The sequence below is a fragment of the Acanthaster planci genome, linkage group LG01, assembly GCF_054643075.1.
Source record: "Acanthaster planci isolate LZ-2023a linkage group LG01, COTS_SCS, whole genome shotgun sequence".
NCBI lineage: Eukaryota > Metazoa > Echinodermata > Asteroidea > Valvatida > Acanthasteridae > Acanthaster > Acanthaster planci.
In genome coordinates this window covers 4,437,939-4,458,014 of record NC_141777.1, presented here as the reverse complement: position 1 = coordinate 4,458,014, position 20,076 = coordinate 4,437,939, and the positions used below count along the sequence as shown (strand labels likewise).

Genomic DNA, 20,076 nt, shown 5'->3' with positions numbered 1-20,076 from the left:
AAATGTACCCTTTTTGGGGCGGACCCCGAACCAGTTTTTCGGGAGCAAATTTTTTTCTTGCCGAGCAGAAACGTAGGCCTATAACCTAGGCTGTCCACGGGGTAACGTTAAATTTAGGGGCTTTGTACACGTGTTTGGAAGGAGAAGGAACTTTATAGTTCCAAACAATCGCCTTTCTGTCATTAGTTTTCCATTACAACTTAAAAATAACTTTACCTTACTTTTTATGGGGGCGTGGCCCTCGTTACCCGCCCCTCCTCTGTATCCGCCCTTGACCTACTTCTCTCTTTTGTGTGTGATGTTCTCTTCGAGTTCACTGATATATGGAAGCATACAGAGAAGAAATATCTTGAAAGATACACCAGGTCGGTATGGAAAATATTCTATACCCGAGCACTTTCTAGTTCTCGTCCATCATCTTCCCTCGACACGATTCTTATATTTTTATATTCAAAACAGCGGAAAACCTTGTGGCGTGACATTTGTAGAAGCCATCGACAGAGGTAAGGTCTTGGTTTATTTATCAATCTGTTTCGTGAGTGTTGGTACATCGGCGTTGTTAAATCATATATCACATCATGGATGAAAAGACAACCGCAGGTGGTTATGTGATGTGTTTTCGTATATGGGTGTATCACATCACAGATGTATAGATCGACAAATGCCCCCACCGGTAAAGGTACAGAGTGAAGCCTCCGTCTGAGAGAGATTTTTTTTGTTCGTTGACAGTAATACCCAACAACGGTTTTTCGGGAGCCGCCTAAACACGGACGTCATTCCTGCGTATACCTAGATCTGATGGCTCGCAAATCATTCATTCCCCGGGCTCGTTATCGAGTAGAGCCGTTTTTCTTTCAGAGGTGGAAGCGGTTAAAGCCATACATGTGAATTAACTGCTTCACTCGTAGCATAGTGACCCCTATTTTTTTTCTCGAGTTCTGATTAGATAGAATCGTTGGTAAGATGATTCAGTTCTACTTGTATTCGTGCGGAGGACGACGCGGGCAGTAAGCTGCCTTCAGTGCTTAGCGATTCCGGTTTTCCTTCATAATAGACCTTTTCACTAATAACTTCATAATTATGCAAGCATGCGCACAAATGGCCTTGGCGGCAAGAAGTGTGAGCAGGCCATAAAGAATGTACAGGGGTGTAACTTTGATGATCATTTTCTCTCAGGTTTTCTGGCTTTGTTCATTTTCAATGGCCGCCTCACACGGTTACGTCATCTGACAGAGGCAAAGCAAGAAAGCAGACCACACTGTTGATGAACATCATTTCACTCAATATCTAGCATGTGTCTCATCAGTGCTGCTCTCTCTTTTCACATACGTTCTAAAGTATTGCTTTCATTCGCTGCGTGTATATTTTGAAATGTAATATTCACTCATTGAGGGGGCGACAAAAATTGTCGGCTTATCCCCCCCCCAAAAAAAACGCTCAAAGCTGAAACAAATTCATTGTTCGGGTCGCCAAACATGCCCATTATTTCCAATTTTAGTTTTGGATAGATAGTGCATCGTTTGATGGGGAAATGTGTCGAAAATTCCTGCAGGTCACCGTGTAAAATAAGAAACTCCTAATTCCTCGAATAGTTAGTTCGGGAAACATGAAAATTACCCTATGCGCGCTCTCTCGAATCCAGCCGCAGGATTGTCACTCTAAAGTAACCATTCTCGTGAGTGGTACCGCAAGGCATGGACCACACGCTAAACATCAGTATCTCCCGGCTTGATCATTAACACATTGTCAGTGATATGTATATGTTGTGAACTATTACCAAGTCCTGATTTGCAGAGAGCAATTCTTCACCCGGTTATAGTACTCAAATTGAGCACTTCTCTGGTTGACTACAATAGAATGTTTTTTTGTCAAATACCGTAGGGTACATTCAGTGGCGTATCCAGCTTTTGGTGTGTGTGGGGGGGCAAATTCAAAAGCAAATTCAACATAATAATGCCGGAGAAAAAAATATAGCCTTATTTGATAAATAAATATACCGATTAGTTTCTTCCTACTCACCTAAATGAAGTAATCTCAGTTGAAAAAAAACTAAAAAACAAATGAAATGAAATATTGTTTTAATTAAAAATCCATCGGAGGTGGAGTACTCTCAGCCCCTTCCCTTAGATACCCCAATGGGTACATGTTAGCATTCAGGCTTTACCCATTGCTGGTTATTTTTTTACCATGGCTGGGCCCTGGCCGCTGTACAAAACACTACTGCGAATGATGCCAAGCAGGTTTGAGCTAACGGTCCTCCTCTGTACAAGTGTTTAAGTCTCAACCATTTGAACACTGAGCTCACCATGGTTGGTCAGCAGATTCGAATCTGAAGAGAACCACGATCGATTTTGACATTGAATCGAGTTGCTGTAGGTTGCGGTCCGCCTCACCATTATATGCACAGGTAGTCAGAACAAACTTTTAGAACAATTCCCGTGCGAAAATGGACGGGAAGTAAAACAGCAGTACACTCTTAAAACAATTTTACGGTCAAGACAAGAACTGGGGTAAAACCCAAAATGTTTCAGTAATTATATGCTCAGGATTTGGGGCAGACAACCCCAGTATTTCAGTCCAGCCAAATGTGCTCAGTTTGAATATGCAGTTGAAATCTAGTTTCGCAAGAATAACTGAATCTTAACAATTGCCCCAGGCCAGACACCACCCTTGTAAGTTATGAGGATTTCATATGCAACGGATGCGTGTAGTAAATGCATACCTCCGCTTGCCACGTGTACCATTCCAACGCGCAGGACTGGCGATAGGGGTTTCCCCAACACATCTTATTTGACACATCCGTCACACTGACGGTATAGACCTGTACCTTTTCCCTGCTATGTAACGATCGTGCTGGACCTATGATGTGTTGTGATGGTCGTAGTGAGTGCAAAGTGTTGTGATGGTAATCTACCTATAAACTAGTCAAACGTGCAGCTTCGCACGTGCGTTTGCACGTGGTTGAAGCTGCCCCTAGGAATATAGGCGATCACCATGGCCAAAGCGGTCCACACATGGTGGTATTATTTGCATTTAGCGCAATTCAGTCACGTGGGCGAAAAAGGTCTTTAGTGATACTGGAAGTACTTCATGTGGTCTGGAAAAGAGCATATTACATAGGCTGACGAGTCTTTAATGGACAAACCGGAAAACCCAAAATCAAGTACACACTTTTCTAGAATTATTTTTCTGATTTTCTTTTTATAAATTGGATTTTTTCTCTGTCAGAAAAAAGGTCTGTTTTCACGGATTAAATTTTACGAGGTCAAAGTGATCATACTGTGATCATTTTATGAGCTATTTTTGTCGATTCAAGGTGAAACCTCTCTACCACTTATCCGTTAACATTCGAAACTAATTACCAAGTGCACCGCATCGACATGTAGAAGCCATTAAAGGGGTCCTGCACATCCTTTCTGTAAAAGCAAGATATCCGACCCTCTCCTGATTGATAAGCCGGGCTCTATGGCTGACTTAAATGGAAACTGCTCCCTTATGAGTTTCAGACAGAGAGTATGTATAACCACGGGGGAAAACCGACAGAATAAATAATTTGCATACCTTGCTTTTCACAATGATTGTTGATCAAGTAATACATGCATATATTTGTTAGTGTGCAACAAGCGCTTTCTTATTATAATAACACGTTTTGTTCAATACTTGCATAAATCCCCGTCAGCTGATTGGTGGATCGTTGATCACGTCGTCGAATTATTCTTTCTATTCAATGGGACCTGTTGGATAGATCTTCATTTCACCTGATTGATTCCTGCCCCCCATTCCTCAAACTACGGTCGAACATTGCACGGTACTATACCAGGGCGTAGAACTTCGGATACGAATCTGTTTCGTAAACTGACGGATGTTAATAGGCGAGTTAGACCTATAGGTCAAGTTCGGGCGGCCTGTTCTAGACACGGCTCTCTTATACTCTCGATGGAACGGCGGGAACACGACCCAAGAACACTGTTCCCCGAACAGAATCACACATCACCTCCTCGTCGGGGTTTTACAGGAACACGCGGAAAACTCTTGGGATTGTGATTTGTTAACAGTCGCAAAAATAGTGAGGTGGTTTACAAAGCCGGAGACACAGTGGGAATTTTTTTTTAAAATAACATTAATAATTTTCCATGACACAGTAATGAAGGTTCTTTTTAAAACAAAACAGAATTCAGCCAAGTTATCCAAACATTAACCCTCGAAGAACGTACATAGACGCCGCCATGTTGCATGTGGCTTGCCACTAACCACCAGCGATAACCGGTTGTTTCAAGTTGTTCCCAGCGTTAGAGCGGCCGACCCACGAACAACAAATCGAGCTGTTCGTGAACACACGAGAACAGACCGCCCAAACTCGACCATAGACTATTTGCTCTCCGAACAGAAGAAGATTTATGCAGGTATTGTATAAATCAAACAATGAATATTTCACATTCGTGCACTGACTAAGAAAAATTTCATACGGTGATGAACTGATCGCTTCCACGAGGCGAAGCCCAGTGGAATGGATCATTTCATCTGTCACCTCATGAAATTATTCTTACCACTGTACTCATAAACATTCATTATTTATTTACTATTGGTATATACCGTTTACCTCTGCCACCTTTTTTGGTGATTACACGTAGACTGCTTTGGAAAAGTGCACATTAACTTGGGGTTACAAATGAGAAATTCATTGTTAACTTTCTGTAGGGAGCATACAATACTGGACAAATTTATGAAAGCTTCTACTATTTATTACAAAACATTTTTGTATAGCGGAAGGGAGGCAAAGGACATACTTTAAATAGCGTTGGCACGTGTTTTCCGGTCTTCGAGGAGCCCTGGATTTCATGGAGTTGGTGAGTACGGAAATAAGTGGCTTCCATCAGATGAGTGGATAATTTGCCGGCCATATCGCAAACTGTCACACGATGCTTTTTCCCATATATTTTAAACCTGTGACTCGTTTCCCGCAGACTTTGGTTCTCAAGAATACCAGTAATAATCTGCTATACAAGCACATCCACAGTTGTTCACTGTAAAAATCCAGGTCAAAATTGCTTGACCAACAATCTCATGCACATTATAAGTTTCACATTATAGGGTACATAATGTTTGTGTCACCATGCGACGCTCTATAGTGGATCTTGGCCAAGGCCCTTTTCCAATACTCGACTTGGGCTCCGTCTTAGGCTTCGTTGCCAAAACCAATCCCCGATTGTGGGCCTGAAGGGTTTAAATTAAATTGGATTACTGTAATTTCTGGCTCCCTTGCATCTTATTTGATGTTTTGTGGCACCATTAAACTAATTACTGCGCTTACAGCTTCAACGTCAGCTAGTTAAAAAACAGTTGAAGCCTGAGACGGAGCCGAAGTTGAGTATTGGAAAACGGCCCAAATCTTGACTCATAGAAAAGATCCTTCGCGCTGCGTAGCTCATATTGATTAATTTATAGGGCCACCGTCCTTGTCGAATTCTTTGACCATTCAATACTTTGCGCAAACCTTTTATTCTTAATTAATTTTTTTTGGTGCATGCTCTGCTTCCATAACCAGTCAGACCCCGATATGTAGTGGCCTATTAATGATTATACAAAGCAAAAACTGTAGTTGTGGCATCGGGAAGTCTTTTGGTAGTGTAACCGTGGGGACATACACGCGAGACATTTTTACTCGCCGTTTTTTGTTGACTCTGAGATACACAATCTGATCTTTGCGCGACCCTCGAGTTATTATTTTCACACTCGGTTTACGCTTCGGATTGTCGGCCTAAAAGTTCAGCCGAGTGTGGCGGCTTTTCGTTTCTCTCCATCCCATTGACGTCACTTCCCAGGGCTCACGTCACCATGGGAAACCGATTCCGGTCATTCAATTGGCTGAGGGATTTTTTTTCCTCAACGCAGCTGACTCGCATAGCGCGCATATCATGGGATAGTGCATACATGTACATGCACCCTGTACCATATCGTATGCCAAGTGCCCGGACACTCACGTGGGGATTTCTCTTGTAACGAACATTGTACACTTGCATTGTGTATAAAATAAAAAATAAAAAAAAAGCTGGGTGCGAAACGTCAAACGTCGTGCTGTGTGCGCGAGGTGTGTGCCCTGTGCATGAAAGTGGCTGGACCAGACGCTCTACATTTCCAAACACTGGACAAATATCCTGCTCATTTCTCACTGACGAATTGATCGAGAAAGCACATCTGAGTTGGATTATGGAAAATCTGAACCGGTTGTGTCAACAGACGCTCTGTAGGTTCCATCGTGGGTGATCCGAGAAGAGGAAAGCGTTGGACGCTACGGTCCATTCGGTGGTGTTGGAATCACCGGGTCATTGCTGCTCGCTGCGGCGGTGACAAAGCTCGGGATTACCCATAAACAAATAGAGTCTGCGCTGCTGTGATTTCTAGCTCTCGGTCTTTCAGTGGTGGTCGGCTATACACACAGCGTGTGTCAAGAGATTATGAGGCGCACTCGGGGATTGTTTATGGGCAGAAGGCTGGTATTTCTAGGCGTCATATTCTTCATCTCGACTTTGGTGACTAGATTGGGAAATAACATAAAAGGTGAGTTGGTAACACCATGGTGATACCACCCATTCTGAAGTTGCACTGTACGTTGTCACCTGTACATGTACTTGTAGATTAGGTTCTGTCATGCCAGTGAGATGCGATTGCGACCCCAGGTGTCGTTCTAACCACGGGCAGATGGAGTAACTCTGTACTTGGCCTGTAGGTAGGCTGCAGTATTATAGTGTTTGGCATGATAAATTTCAGAAATTGTATTCACCTGTCACTGCAATGGTTTTCTTTGAAAATGAATTTTCTTCGACAGTTGCCGGTGCATAAAGTGTTATGAGTTGCGCAAACCCTGTGAAATTGCATAGTCTGAAAAATTCCAGGCGGGATAAAGGTTTCGAAGTAAAGGACACTTTGCCAGCTCAGTTTGACTTTTTAGGACGTGACACTTTCTGATGGATAATAAGCTACTGCAGGAGAAAAATGAGTAATGTTCGTGCATAGAACTCTTTACCTACAAATACAAAATGATTTCTTTTAAAATAAATAATCTAAAATTTAGACTTATTTATTATTAAGATGAAAAATACTTGAGAGCACTGTAGGGTTATTTGTGAAGGCTGGAGATGTTTTCTTCCAGTCAATTTTTTTGGTCACCTGCAGTTTTTTTCCGGGGGGGGGGTTGATTGGCTTAAATTAGAGCTTGCTGAAGACAACCATCGCACTGAAATTCAATCAGCCTGGCATTTTCGTTCAGCGTCCTAGGAAACGGGGAATTATCTGTCTGAGGCGCTGGGGAAAGATTAACTCACAATATTGTCTGGTGCGAAGCAATGACACGCAGTGCCTGAAGTGTACAATAATGGTAGTGATCAGGTGAAGAAGTGACATTTGTCATTGAGTTTGCATGTATGCATGGTGACGTAAACGACTAAAATAGCACTTCAGTAAACGGGATCGTATAAATGAATAATTAGCAGCGTACTATTGACGGTTTGGTATCAGCTTACCTCTAAAACATGAAATGGCGATTGAAATAGCGCAAGCTTAACGATAGAGCTCTGTCATCGAATCGATACGCAAATCTTGGAAGGCATCTGATCGGTCGACTTTTAGGTTCGAGACAGGCACCACCAGTCAGATGTTCATGTAACCGGGAAGAAAATCGTCGGCCATCTGAGGGCACAGGTTTCACGTAAACCATAAACAAAGTTTGTTGAAAGTCTGACTGGTTGTAGTTAAGTGGGACACAGCTGATAGATCTCGCAGCTTGATCGAATGTGTACAGTTATCGATGATTCTATTGTATCTCCGTACCTTTGTGCATGTACCTCTCTGTCGTTTACAAAGCACCAATCCTTTCAACTCGTATACGCCAAACAGTTTTGTTTACCAGTTGATTCCCTGTAGAGGCCTATTTGTCGCGGTCCTTTGACGTTGTGGTTTTACTTAGGAGAGTTGTTATTTTTAGCAATTACAAGCTGCAGAAGACGAAAATACAGTGAGAAAGAAGCAAGATAGTGCGATATCTTGAACGTTGCTTGATAGTTAAATGCCTTCTGCCCTTTTAAAGTTAATAGAACCGTCTTGGGCCTGTGACATAACTTCCATTCTTTGCACCCAGATAAACTGCTCAAAAGTTTATAAGATAAGGAAGCAAAGCCGTTAACAAAGACAAAAGTAATTCTTGTAAATAGTTTTAATCACTTGGCAGTAAGCTCTGCGCCGAGTTAAATTCAGTAGCCAGCTGCAAGTGTGAAAAGTAAGTTGGCGACGGGAAGGAACCACCGACGGGGGGAGGGGTCACTCAGTTGATAGAGCGCCGTTCTGTTGTTTGGGAAGTGGTAGGACGATGGTTCAAATCCCAACCCTGTACAGTAAATTTCTTTGATCAACTTTATACTTATAACCACGTAGAAGAATTATGACCCTGGTAACGCTATCACTGGCTGTGCAGTGGCCCCCACAAATGGTGGTACTGACATTGGGGTTTCAGCTATCGTACAGAGCCATATCTGTCGCTGGCAGCAACGTAAGTTGCTGGGGGGGGGGTTCTGGAATGTTCAGTGTTAAATCGCTAAAAACCTGTGTTAAAAGTTGTGCATAGGCCTACCCTCAAGGAAAAACTTTGACTTGGCTTCCGTCCATTTTATTATATAACGCAACGAAATACTATCGACCCCACGACAAAGGAATTCCTATTTGACAAGGTGAGTTAGAGTAGGGCAATCGACTACCCTGTGGTGGACGATAAGATTCGCGTTTAGTTCGCTTTGTAAACAACGATAATAGCTTGGTTGAGGGCCGTCCCTGGTGTTGAATAGAGATGGGCTGATGGTGTTTCAATACTCCCTGGTCGGCTTGCTGTACATTGTACATGTATTTGTCAACTCTTTCACTTACTTGTCCCGGTTAACCGCTAACTGCACAAATTTTATACAACCCTCGTGGATGCTTTAAACTCAATGCAGCGGTAATGCTGGATTGTGTGAGGTAGAACTGTTCGTGCAGTATGCACACGGACAAGATGCCCCTTGAAAAGTTCAGCCAGGGAATTGGGTTTCTTCGTGGACAGCATGTGATTTTAATTGAAGAGTCAAGAAAGTCCCGTATAAAATGCCTTTAGTGGCAGTTTAAAGATATGGAAACGCTCATATATGCCAGGGAATGATCGAGTTATATCGTGCCCAAATTTATGACACTATACTCCGCCTGTAAGCGTTGAAGGAATTGTAGTTGTTGCAGTGGTGTTAAAAAAAAACAGCTTGCAATGGTTGCTGTTTTGTCAGTATTTTTTCACTTTCCTTCAACGCAAGGTATTGCTGAACTTTACAGGGTACACGTTTCAGGTTCATAATGAATTCATGAAACGCACAGGTTTAGCTTGTGATTGGCTGAAAACAGGCTAGCTCGCTGAAACAGCGAACAACATTGATTCGTTGTACCGTATACGATTATTTTCTTGTTTGTTAAAGCGATGTTTTCACGTTGCAAAGTGTTCTAAACAGCATTCTGCCAAGACTTGCCATGCTTTGGTGCTTCATTCACGATCTTGTACCGCATTTGCTCTTGTTTTGTACAAATATTTGGCCATTCGCTTTGCAGACGTCACGCTGTATTGTATTGCAGACGTCACAATATTGCCATTCAGGGTCCCTGACCTAGGTCAGTGCATCAAAGGCCGGGTATGTGCTTGCTCTTTAAAAATCTGTGTAATGCATTTTCCCCACGCTTGTAACAAAGAAGAAAACAACTGCATTCTATTTGGTCGTCAAAATTACTGTCCAAAATAAGTGTTTTGCGTGGAATCGTACAGAAAATCATGCGCCAAATTTGAAACTGAAGTTGTGTTCTGGGACTTTTTGTAGGTCTATTTCAGTTTTCAATTATAATCACTGTCTTATTGGAAAGCTCACATTTGTGTAAAGTGAAAAATTAAAATGTAAGGTCGAATATTTACGGTCTTTTAACAGACACTCGATTTCCCGATCAGAATACCGATTCTTGCCAGGAATCGTGATACTGTCACTAGCGTTGTTTTCCTCAGTAATTAATCGTGGATGCTGTAGGATCCAAAATTTGTGCAGCAGTCACGAGGGAATTTTGAAATAAGATGAATAACCTTGGAATGGATCAAGTCAAGCTAAATTCTGTTCTTCCGTGCATGGCCTCGTTCAATATCGCCCCAATCTCGGCATTCGCGGTGTTGCATAATTGAGACACAAAATTCCCCTGGTGAAACGTTCAAAAACAATCGTGAAACGACGTAAAAATCTCGTGTATCATTTGTCAGCCAGTACCCGATGATACGGTTGAAAACCGATTTTACAACTTTGGAGCTGACTGTTAAAATAGTTTAGTCCAAAACAAAATCTTGTCAGATTTCTGAAGCCTACACAACGGAATTGAATAAATTTGATTTTATGTTTATTAAGATGTTTGATTAGTTTGCCGTGCACAAACATTATACAGTGATTCTTGTATTCTGGCGGTTAAGGTTTGCCAATTTTCCCCTTCGACATTTTACAATATTTGCATGGAATGAGAAATTAAATTATCAAGACACCACGCTGGTGCACCGACAGTAATCTGCAATATGCATCCCCCCGCCGAAAAGCAAATATTGGCACACCGATTTTTAATCAAGAATCGATTAGAATTACTACCCCAGGGCTAGCTTTGTGGACTCCCGTAAATCCAGCAATCCATCTTGTTGATCGTTAATGCTGGGCTGCCCGACACACAGGGCATTTGGAAGTTTGTTTTCTTCCTTCTTCGAGTAAGCAAAAAAAAATTATATATAGGCGACACCGATTGTTTAATGCACTATTCCGGTACTGTGAGCTAACAGACTCATATATATATTGGGGAAATGGTAGGAGACAAGAAACCGACGAAGACGGCACTCTATAAATATTAGTTTGCCGGGTGACTGCTTAAAATCGTCTTGCCCTCCACATCAGTTTTACTTATCAGATAAAAGGCTATGCTATTAATCCAATTACGCAATGGTACAGCGCGTGGTCTGTAGTGGATTGTAGGGATTTGCGGGAGGTAGTCGTGTGGGATGAGGTTTAACTCCTCCCCTCTAATGAAGATGAAAGACCAGGGGTTGCTGCGTTAAATGAACTATTTGCTCAGCAGAAAACAGGATACCAGCCAGATGTCATGTATTGCGTATTTCTTTTGACAGGTTCTCATTTGGATTTTGCTTGTGTAGCACATGACGTAGCTTTAACAGGCTGCATAAAAATTCAGATTTAGCAATGGGGAGTTTGATATATGTCTACCTCCAATCCTGAGTACATTTTCTGTGACAAAGATCCCTTCATACGGAACAATGTAAAAGATATGACAACAAATCTTATACGTGTGCAATAAACTCATCCACAAGAATCATGAAAATGCTTGATCTGTGGGGAAAGTGTTTGACAGGTTTACTTACAAAGATTGCTGCACATAAATAAATGGATTGGATATAATTTGTATAGCACTAACTCGTTCCGAGGTGTAACAGTATTATTTGGTTGCCAAGGATTACTGTTCATTTTCCTGACATGTCTAAAACTGTGTCAACGCATGATTGACGACATGCACATATCCTTTGAATACAGCAGCTATTTTGGCTGGACGATCACGTTCCGATCTAGGAGAATCTATTTTACCTTTGAGAAAAAATCTACTGCGATCCAGTGGCGTAATTGGGATAAATTTGACGAGAGAGACGAGCGTACATTTTGAAGGGGGGCTCTTTCAAATGAAGAGTACCCAAGGGTACGGAACTTCGATTGAAATTACCAATGGCACCCCTCCCCTGTATAGTTACAGTCATGCCCAAAATTTTGGTAGTTATCTAATTTCTCTAAAGAATTTGATCTGGACCGGTAGAATTTTGGCTGTACTTGATGACCTCTACTTGGCTTGTGCAAACCCACATTTATTAAGTTCCAGATTATAAGTATTAAAGTAGAAATAAGACTTGAAGGTTTTCATGGTGAAAGAACTACATGAGTAAAACGATTGCGGTTACACCATGGATCAGTCTCTTTCTTGAGTATGTGTGGTTCTGAGATAAATTTAAAGATTCTAATTCTTCATGCCTGGTAAAAGTTATTCATGGTGTACCTGGCTTAACTGAGACTGTTGTTGGTGACAGAGCAGTTTAGTGCACTTCTGAAAGCCTTTACAAAAAAAATCCCACATCTGTTGTGTTCTGGAACATTTCTTACAAGTTTACGGGAGCTGATACAATCGTTATCAATTAATGGTCAGCAGGAGAATGTTTGCTAAGGCTCGGCTGAAAGAGCTCAGTCAAGACTTCCGGTTGCGCTTTTAGGAAGGTAAATGCTACAAAGCTATTTTCAAGTGCCCGTGACCACAGTGTGGAGCATCGTCAAGAACTGGAAACAGTTCACACTGTAAAAAAAACACCCTCAACTGACGTGGTTGGAAGCTAAAGGTGTCGCCTTGTCTTGCATGAAAGTATCGCCAGAAGCCAGCAGCAATCCGTGAATCATTACCAAGGCTATTCTGAAGAATCTGAGTGAATCTGGGACCAAAACATCAAGGCAGACACTCAGGCAGACTAGGGGGGGGTCTCTATGGACGCCGCCCAAGGAAAGGTTTATTCATTCAACCAAGGCCCACAAAAAATGGTCTATAACTTTTTTAAAAACTCACCTCGACAAAGTTCTAAATTTTTGATTGTCAATTCTGTTGGCATATGAGACAAAAATGGAGCCTTTGGGCATGGGGATGTGGCTTTCATTTCAGGCGAGAGAAGGGCGAAGCGTTCAATACGAGGGAGCACAGTCCCAACCGTCAAGCATGGTGGTGGGAACATAATGCTTCGGGGATGCTCTTCAGCCAGTGGGCCTGGCAACCTTGTCAAAGTGGAGGGCATCATGAAACAGGAGCAGTACATGTATATCAAGATCCTGGAGGAAAACGTCAAACTTGGCCTTGGACAGCACTGGACATTCCAACCAGACAACAATGCAAAACACTGTCATGTTGGCCAAAATGGTTCCCAGATAACAATATAAAAGTTTTGGAGTGGCCCAGCTAAAGTGCAGACCTTAACCCAATCAAGAATCTGTGGAAGGTACTCGAGACCTGAGTGACGTTAAGGGAGCCTTCCAACCTCAAAAACCTTGAGACCTACACAAAAGAGAAGTAGGCCAACATCCCAGTGGAGATGCGCAGCAGAAACCTTGTTACCAAGGGAAGAACCGTTTGGGACTGTGATCACAAAGGCTCCACCATTGACTACTAAGTAAGGGCACGAATAATTCTGGACGTGACACTTTTTTGTAAAAGCTGTTAAAAAACTACCAAATGGTAAGAGTTCCATTTATGGACATTGCTTATTTGCCCTTGAAGTGATTTACAAGCCATCAGAAAATGATAACGTTTTGAAAAGTCAGCTTTAGCTGGGGAAATATTAAAGCATTTACTTTGAAAACAAGAATTGTTCTGACTAGTCTCATGGTTTGTGCATAGGGTTTCAAGTGATGTCCGTGTGTGGAACTCTTTCCAACTAAAAACACTGAATTCCTTGAAGTATGTCCTGCAGTACTTCTTACAGTCTTTTGTCACCTTCTTAAGTCGTCTAATCCAGAATAAACTCGTTTCTCAAAATAAACTGATCCATAGTTCCCGAATTTGGCATCACTGCTGGGGTCCAAACTGCACTGCAGTGTAATTTCCTTTAAAGAAAAGAGAAATATGCTGAATCGGGTCATGACCTATTTCGTTGGAGTTCTTCTTCGTCTCTTCCCTCAAATTGTTTCCTCCACAGCAGCTGTTTCAAATAACTATTGAATGGTCCAAGTGCCATTGTCACTGGTTCTTGGAGCGTCCTTACTCTGTGGTTGGACATGATTTTGATATCGGGTTATTTGTCGACCTTTTAAAATTCCTTGTGCCACTGCCCCTTGCCAGGAAGTTATCGCGGCACACTTACGCCACGTGCAGCCTGTCAGTAAATGTGCCAAGAAAAGCGGTGCCACCCGCGGATTGAATTGGCGGAGGAATGCTGTTTGGTCGACCAGTGATGGTTGCATCATAGAGCTAGGGTTGAATCAAGTTGCTCCGGGATTGAACTCCACTTGAATAAGGAAAAGGCATTTCTTAGCGTGTGTTATAATATCATATACCATGCAGACGTTGTTTAGCTGATCAGTCGTTGATGTCGCCATGTGTGTATACATCAACGTATTTTGATCACAACATATAGTTCCCAGCCGTGTTTGTTTCACACGGACCTGGATCACGATTAGTGATCCGTCGTTGGTTTACGAACACCGAAACTCGCGTAAATGGATGGTGCGAACCAGTGTTAGGATCTGATTGATATCTAGATCTTTGTGAAACAAACAGGTCCTCCGTATATTGATTTCTTGCACCTGAAAGGAACGAAGTAATTCACGTGGCAGTCTGTGCTGCGCTAGCGCAGCGTCTTCTAATTGAAGCAGAGCATTACTGGGATCTAATTGCGTTGTTTTGCACGAGAGCGTCCGCTCATTTTATATGTCTTCAGTAGTTTTTGGCCCGTACCCAGGGGATGGACTGCGCCTGGTGCGTACGCATCCCCAGTGTAAAAAACGTCCGCATTTTATAATTGCCCTTTTTGACAAGTAACTCTGCTTATTTTATTTTTACACTACTGATCACGCCAATGTGTTTTTTAACGATGTACATGACTATTTGATAAATTACGCCACTACCCTCAACTGACACCCCGTCACACCTACTGAGAACGCATGCCATAATTTTTGACTAGGCAAACCAAATGAGTTGCAGTCGCCTAGGCCAATTTCGAGTTAAGGACCTTGAAAAGAAAACCCTCGACATTTCTCACTCTCGTAATGACCATTTTCATCATTGTTTCAATTGAGAAATACATCAATTTAAAACAGAACTCAGCCCCCCCCCATGCAATTTACATAGAACTACGATTTCGAAACTGTGTATAGCCGTTTAACATAAAACATGTAAACATGTTCATGAACTGCGAACTTCTAGAAATTGTGTTACCCTTTTAATACAGTTTTGAGTGTTTTTTTCCCAATTCACTGAAAATGGCGTTAGAATTCACTTTGCGAGATCCAATCGCCTCTCACAATCTCAGACAACGCGCAGCCATTGCAACCACTCCGCTTTGGTGTTCACCTTCACATGAATTTCGAGCCTGCATTTCACGGAAATTGCCCGACCAACACCAGAACGGACATAAGGTTAACTCGTCAAAAACCATGTCTTGATAAACTGTGTCTTTAATGAATCCACGGTCTGAAATCCAAATTCAGACCTTAATAATGAAAACCGATGACTGTGCCTGAGTGACGTGCCATCGGCCTTGGGATTGTCCTCTATTCGTCTATGTCACTGATATATGAGGGAAAAAGACTTGATTGGAATGCGAAAGCAAATCTCCACATGGTCCGTATAAGGAATTCCCAATGCTTTAATGAGTGTACACGAGCATATTCAACACACCACTAGCCGTCCCCGTTTCAGAAAATGATTGGCAAGGTGTACTCGTTTTTTGAAGATGGCATGAAACAATAAGGTGAAAAACTACAAAAATACCTTGAGCCAGTTGGGGAAATAAAAACAGGGTTAATGTAACTGTGAGTGAACACATTTTGTAGATGCTGAATACAAATGCGAGGCTAGGCGAATAAGCAAGCTCGGACACCTGTCGTTTCTTACTCCAACCGTCCTCGTACCCAAAAAGTTTTGAACTGCCTGTCGCGGGCTACAGTTGGGAGCGCATAGAGCGCACAGAGTCTCGACTTAACCTACTTTGAGTTATCAAGATGTACCATTGAGGGTTTGTGTGGCTGCCATCTTGCAGGCAAGTGCTTTTGTTCTACAGGGTATGCACAAAGGAGGTTTCCCAGTGGGGCAAAAGAATTGCCCTGCAACATGACTACCACGCTAAGCCTATACACCTCAGTGGACAGTAACTACAAAGGAGACCTCTATAACCTGGTTATTAGTTGAAGTCAACATTCGAATATAGTAGTAAGGGCATTTCGTATTTTTCGGTTCTTTTATATTAGTGTATGTGATATTGCGATTTGTGTTACCCAAAACATATTTAGCTAGTGCGTTAACAAGTTATATATTGAGATTTTTTTATAAGAAATGGAAGAATAATTAAAGTACACGAATGCCGTGTTTCTAGTTTGTCGTATTGAGCATAGGTTTGTAGATTGACACATTTCATAATCAACCGATACCTGGATAGAGTAGGCGTGCTTCAAAGTTTTATACAGCATACCTGCTATTAATAGGGGTTGCTGTCGATTGCCTACTTCATATCGACGATGGACACGTTTCTTGCAGGCCTCGGGGGAAGTGGATTTAGCACCGTCAGTCGTCGATGTATCCAGAAAAAGAGGTCGATGACGGCGACAGAAAGGGCATCTTAGGGGGATTGTGGGGCTGTTGTTGGAGACAGAAAGATGTAGCGGGGAAGCCGTGGCATCCGGGATATCTCATCGGACCGCGCAAGAGGATTATCCTCATGGCCGTGTGCATGAACCAATGATGTAGCGGAGACAGTCGCAATTATCCAGGATGTATGGTTGGCGTCGTCCTCCTTTAAATATAAACATTTTACTCATTTGATCTGAGATTACAAATTTAAAAAAATCATTTCATCCGTTCTGCATTTTCTCGATTGTTGATGTAGGCCCTACTTGATCGCAAGTTAGCGAAATACTTGACCAGTCGTCTGGGTAGCCAGTTAGGAGAATCCCACACATTAAACTTTGATCACACACTGTTTGCAAACTATTGCAATAAAGGTGGGACAAGAGCGAACCAGCTTTGTTTCGCCATGTCTATGTCACTCTATAATTAATCCAGATATTTAAACGACGAAACCAGTCTATTCAGGTGTAATCCACCTCTTCTCAGTTCTTTACCGAAAGGTGTTCAAGTTGATACGGAATCATCACAGAAAGGACCTCGCGGCCTTTTACTCGTCATGCAGTAGCGTGGCAGGGAATATTTTTATTGAGGGTAGTGGCGTTAATGGAAGAATTCGCTGAACCTCATCGGCTATGGAAAAAAATCAATGGGGGAGGAGGCTGAATGTCTTTTGACCCGAAGTAAAGAGCGTTGTTTGGAATGCTGCGTTTTAGCTTATTTGGGACATTTTCTAATAGGAACTGAAAATTTGCATTGCAGTTTGGGTACGGGCTTTTCCAGACCGCGCCACTCTGCTAACGGGGAAGGGCTACGCGACTGTTTGTCTCCCTTTGACATGTTCAAGTCCTGGATGAATGGAGTTAAGTTTAGGGCATGCGTTTAAGGTATTAAAAAGTGTTTTAACTTCTTTGTGAGGTCTGTTTGTAATTTGGAGTACTGTTTTTAAATATGGAATAAAAAATACACGGTGGACAATTTTATTTTTTTCCAATTCTTTCAAATTATATGACAGATTTAATGCTTAACTGTTGAATATAATGATGTGATTGATTTTGATATCAAGCGTAGATGTAGATGTTACTTACCCATTTGTGTCTTTCACGTCAGACGAAAAACAGGAATACAAGGGAAAATTCATCTGTACTTTATGCCTCGATTTAATTCGTAGCCCACACTAGATGTGGGGAATTCGTGCTGTCGTTGTTTTGGGGCCATTTATACTGTCACTCAAACAAGGCAAACAAATGTAGGTATGTGAAGATATTTGACTTTGGCCCCAATACCCTTTTAATCAAACGCTGCCAACAAAAGATTTGGTGTTAAACGTAGATATGCATGAAAATGGTTCGCGTCATTTGCATGGCTTACACGTACCTCTTCGTTTACTACACAGGTGCATTCGGGCCAATCTCAAAACTCTGAAAGAGTTCATTTTCCCCTTAAAATTCTACGTAATGATCTCTGTCACAGCTCTCAAGCCTTTGGCAATACGCCATAATTCACTGTATGAACTAGCCTAGAAAGAAATAAACTGGCACGAACATGGCTTTCACGGCGCACAATCAATGGACTTCATTTTGTTTACCTTGGTTTTTCTAACTGCCAAATAGAACGTGCCAGGTCAGGTGTAACTAAATCACAATATTGATCGCACACAGAGAAATTTGCATTTATTTTTTGCATTTATTTTTTTTCTCATTACCACCCTTTTTTTTCTCATTACGGCCCATCTGCCCGCGCCTCGGTCATAGCAAATGACATTGCCCCGCCAACCGTTGGTATGCGACATTTTGAATCGGAATGTCGAGCACGTGGTGGGTCTAGCTTGGTCGGTAGGGTGTTTGACTTCCGGGCGATAGTTATCTCTCTTAAAAGGTCGCTCATGTGGCGCGACCGCAGGCAGGCTTTGAATGGAGCCAGCCAGTGCAGGAAGCATGTTTGTCGGAATAGCGCTATGACGGATGTCTATCCTTGGAAGTAAATTAAGGTGGTAAAGCGATATCATTATCTAATAGTCCCTTGGACTTTCAAGTTTAGTGAAGATGCTGCACCACTACAAACAGCCTGAGAATATCTGGGAAAAACATATGTTCTCAGCTTTTTTTAGTGTGGTTTCTACTTCTGTTTAAAATAGTTTCGATCACCCAGTAGTCTGTGTTTAAAAGTGAACAACATAATTTCAATATAAGTTGGCCCACTGTTTCGTAGCCACGGCTGGAATTTGAACTGAAGTAGATTCTATTACCATAAAAAATACGAAAGCATTCACTTCAATCAATTTCTTGCAAAGACAAGTTTTCATTTTCGACACCACAGTGTTTCATGATTAGTTAGGAGTGTTTTCATTTCATGTTTCTTGTTCATGGATGCACGAAGCAGGTAACATGACTGATAGGGGCTCTCCGTTGAAAACGATATAGTTTTAATTTCGCACGTAAACATTTTTGTTGCTAATTATAATTATTATAGCCGTTTTCTTGTTTTCTTGTTTCGTGTTGTCACTAGAACGTAGCTTTTGCCCAGTTGTTCCGAGCCACAAAGATGGTTAAATGATTTCACGTAATATTTCTATATGTAAAAGATCTTTTAGTGTGAATGCCTGTGTCAGTGCACAGTGCATATCCCTATCGCATATCTGGGATTTTGGAGTACTAAGATGATTCACGAGCGTCACTGAGGTTTTAAATTGGCTTACGGTACTTGGCGGAAAGTGCGTAGATATCACTGATCCAGTGCATTTTGCCTTTGGCGTGACAGCGGCAGAGTTAGCGATCTATGTTCCCTGAAATGTTGACCTGATGAATTGATGAGCGATGGTGACACAGGGAAGGAAAGTGCATTCAACCGCCCGGGAATTTGATTATAGTGAAAACATAAATTTGCTGTTAAAATTCAGTATTTTGAAACAGTTTGATCATTATGCGATGCTTGTATTGTGCTCTCATGCGGAGTTGTTTTCCTGTCCTCAGTTGTTAAGAGCGCCCTTGGTCCCCATCCGATATACCAGGCAAGATATGGGACGGAGGGGTACCCCCCTTACCTGTCCAATCCCTATACACACTCTAGACTACTGTTACCTAACACATCCCTCCCAGAAGACAGTAAAGAATTCCTGAGATTCCCATCAAAAAATGACCAACACAAAGGTGGGGAGTTCTCTCCGTCCCATATCTTTCTTTAAATGGCATCCAAATAGATTGTTTGGACCAGTAGCTTCCTTAAATTTAGCGTGTCTTGTTGGTCCATTTGTTTGAATCCTGAATATTAAAACTGTTACGCCAGTGGCATTGATTACACGTGTCACGTGTTGGGTATAGCTAATCAATCACAGTACTGATTCCATGGTTAGCCCTATTATACTCACGGTGTTGTCATTCGTTTTCTCCCTAAATCACCGATTATCTTGCGCAGATATCACACGAACAAGCAATGTTTGTACTGAACTTGCGTTCACTAATAAAGAGGACAGGGCAAACTATTTCATTACCTAACATTTCTATTGCATTTGTGACAGTAGCTACATAATATGCTAATTTCTTCATTAACATAAACCTACAGGAATTTTTCACGATTCGTTAATTTTAATCGCTATTGGTCCCTGTATTCTGCTGATGGAGATGA

The 20,076-nt window shown here is 41.9% G+C and overlaps 1 protein-coding gene across 1 annotated transcript in view; it reads left to right on the top strand.

The window, feature by feature from the left end:
* Positions 1 to 5,947: 5,947 nt before the first annotated feature.
* The window catches only part of LOC110988059 (sodium/potassium/calcium exchanger 4-like), a 52,103-nt gene continuing 37,974 nt past the window's right edge, over positions 5,948 to 20,076 (top strand). The window contains exon 1 of the mRNA XM_022251278.2: positions 5,948 to 6,558. Coding sequence (XP_022106970.1) covers positions 6,456 to 6,558 — 103 coding nt within the window. The 5' untranslated portion in view covers positions 5,948 to 6,455. The remainder of the gene's footprint in view (positions 6,559 to 20,076) is intronic.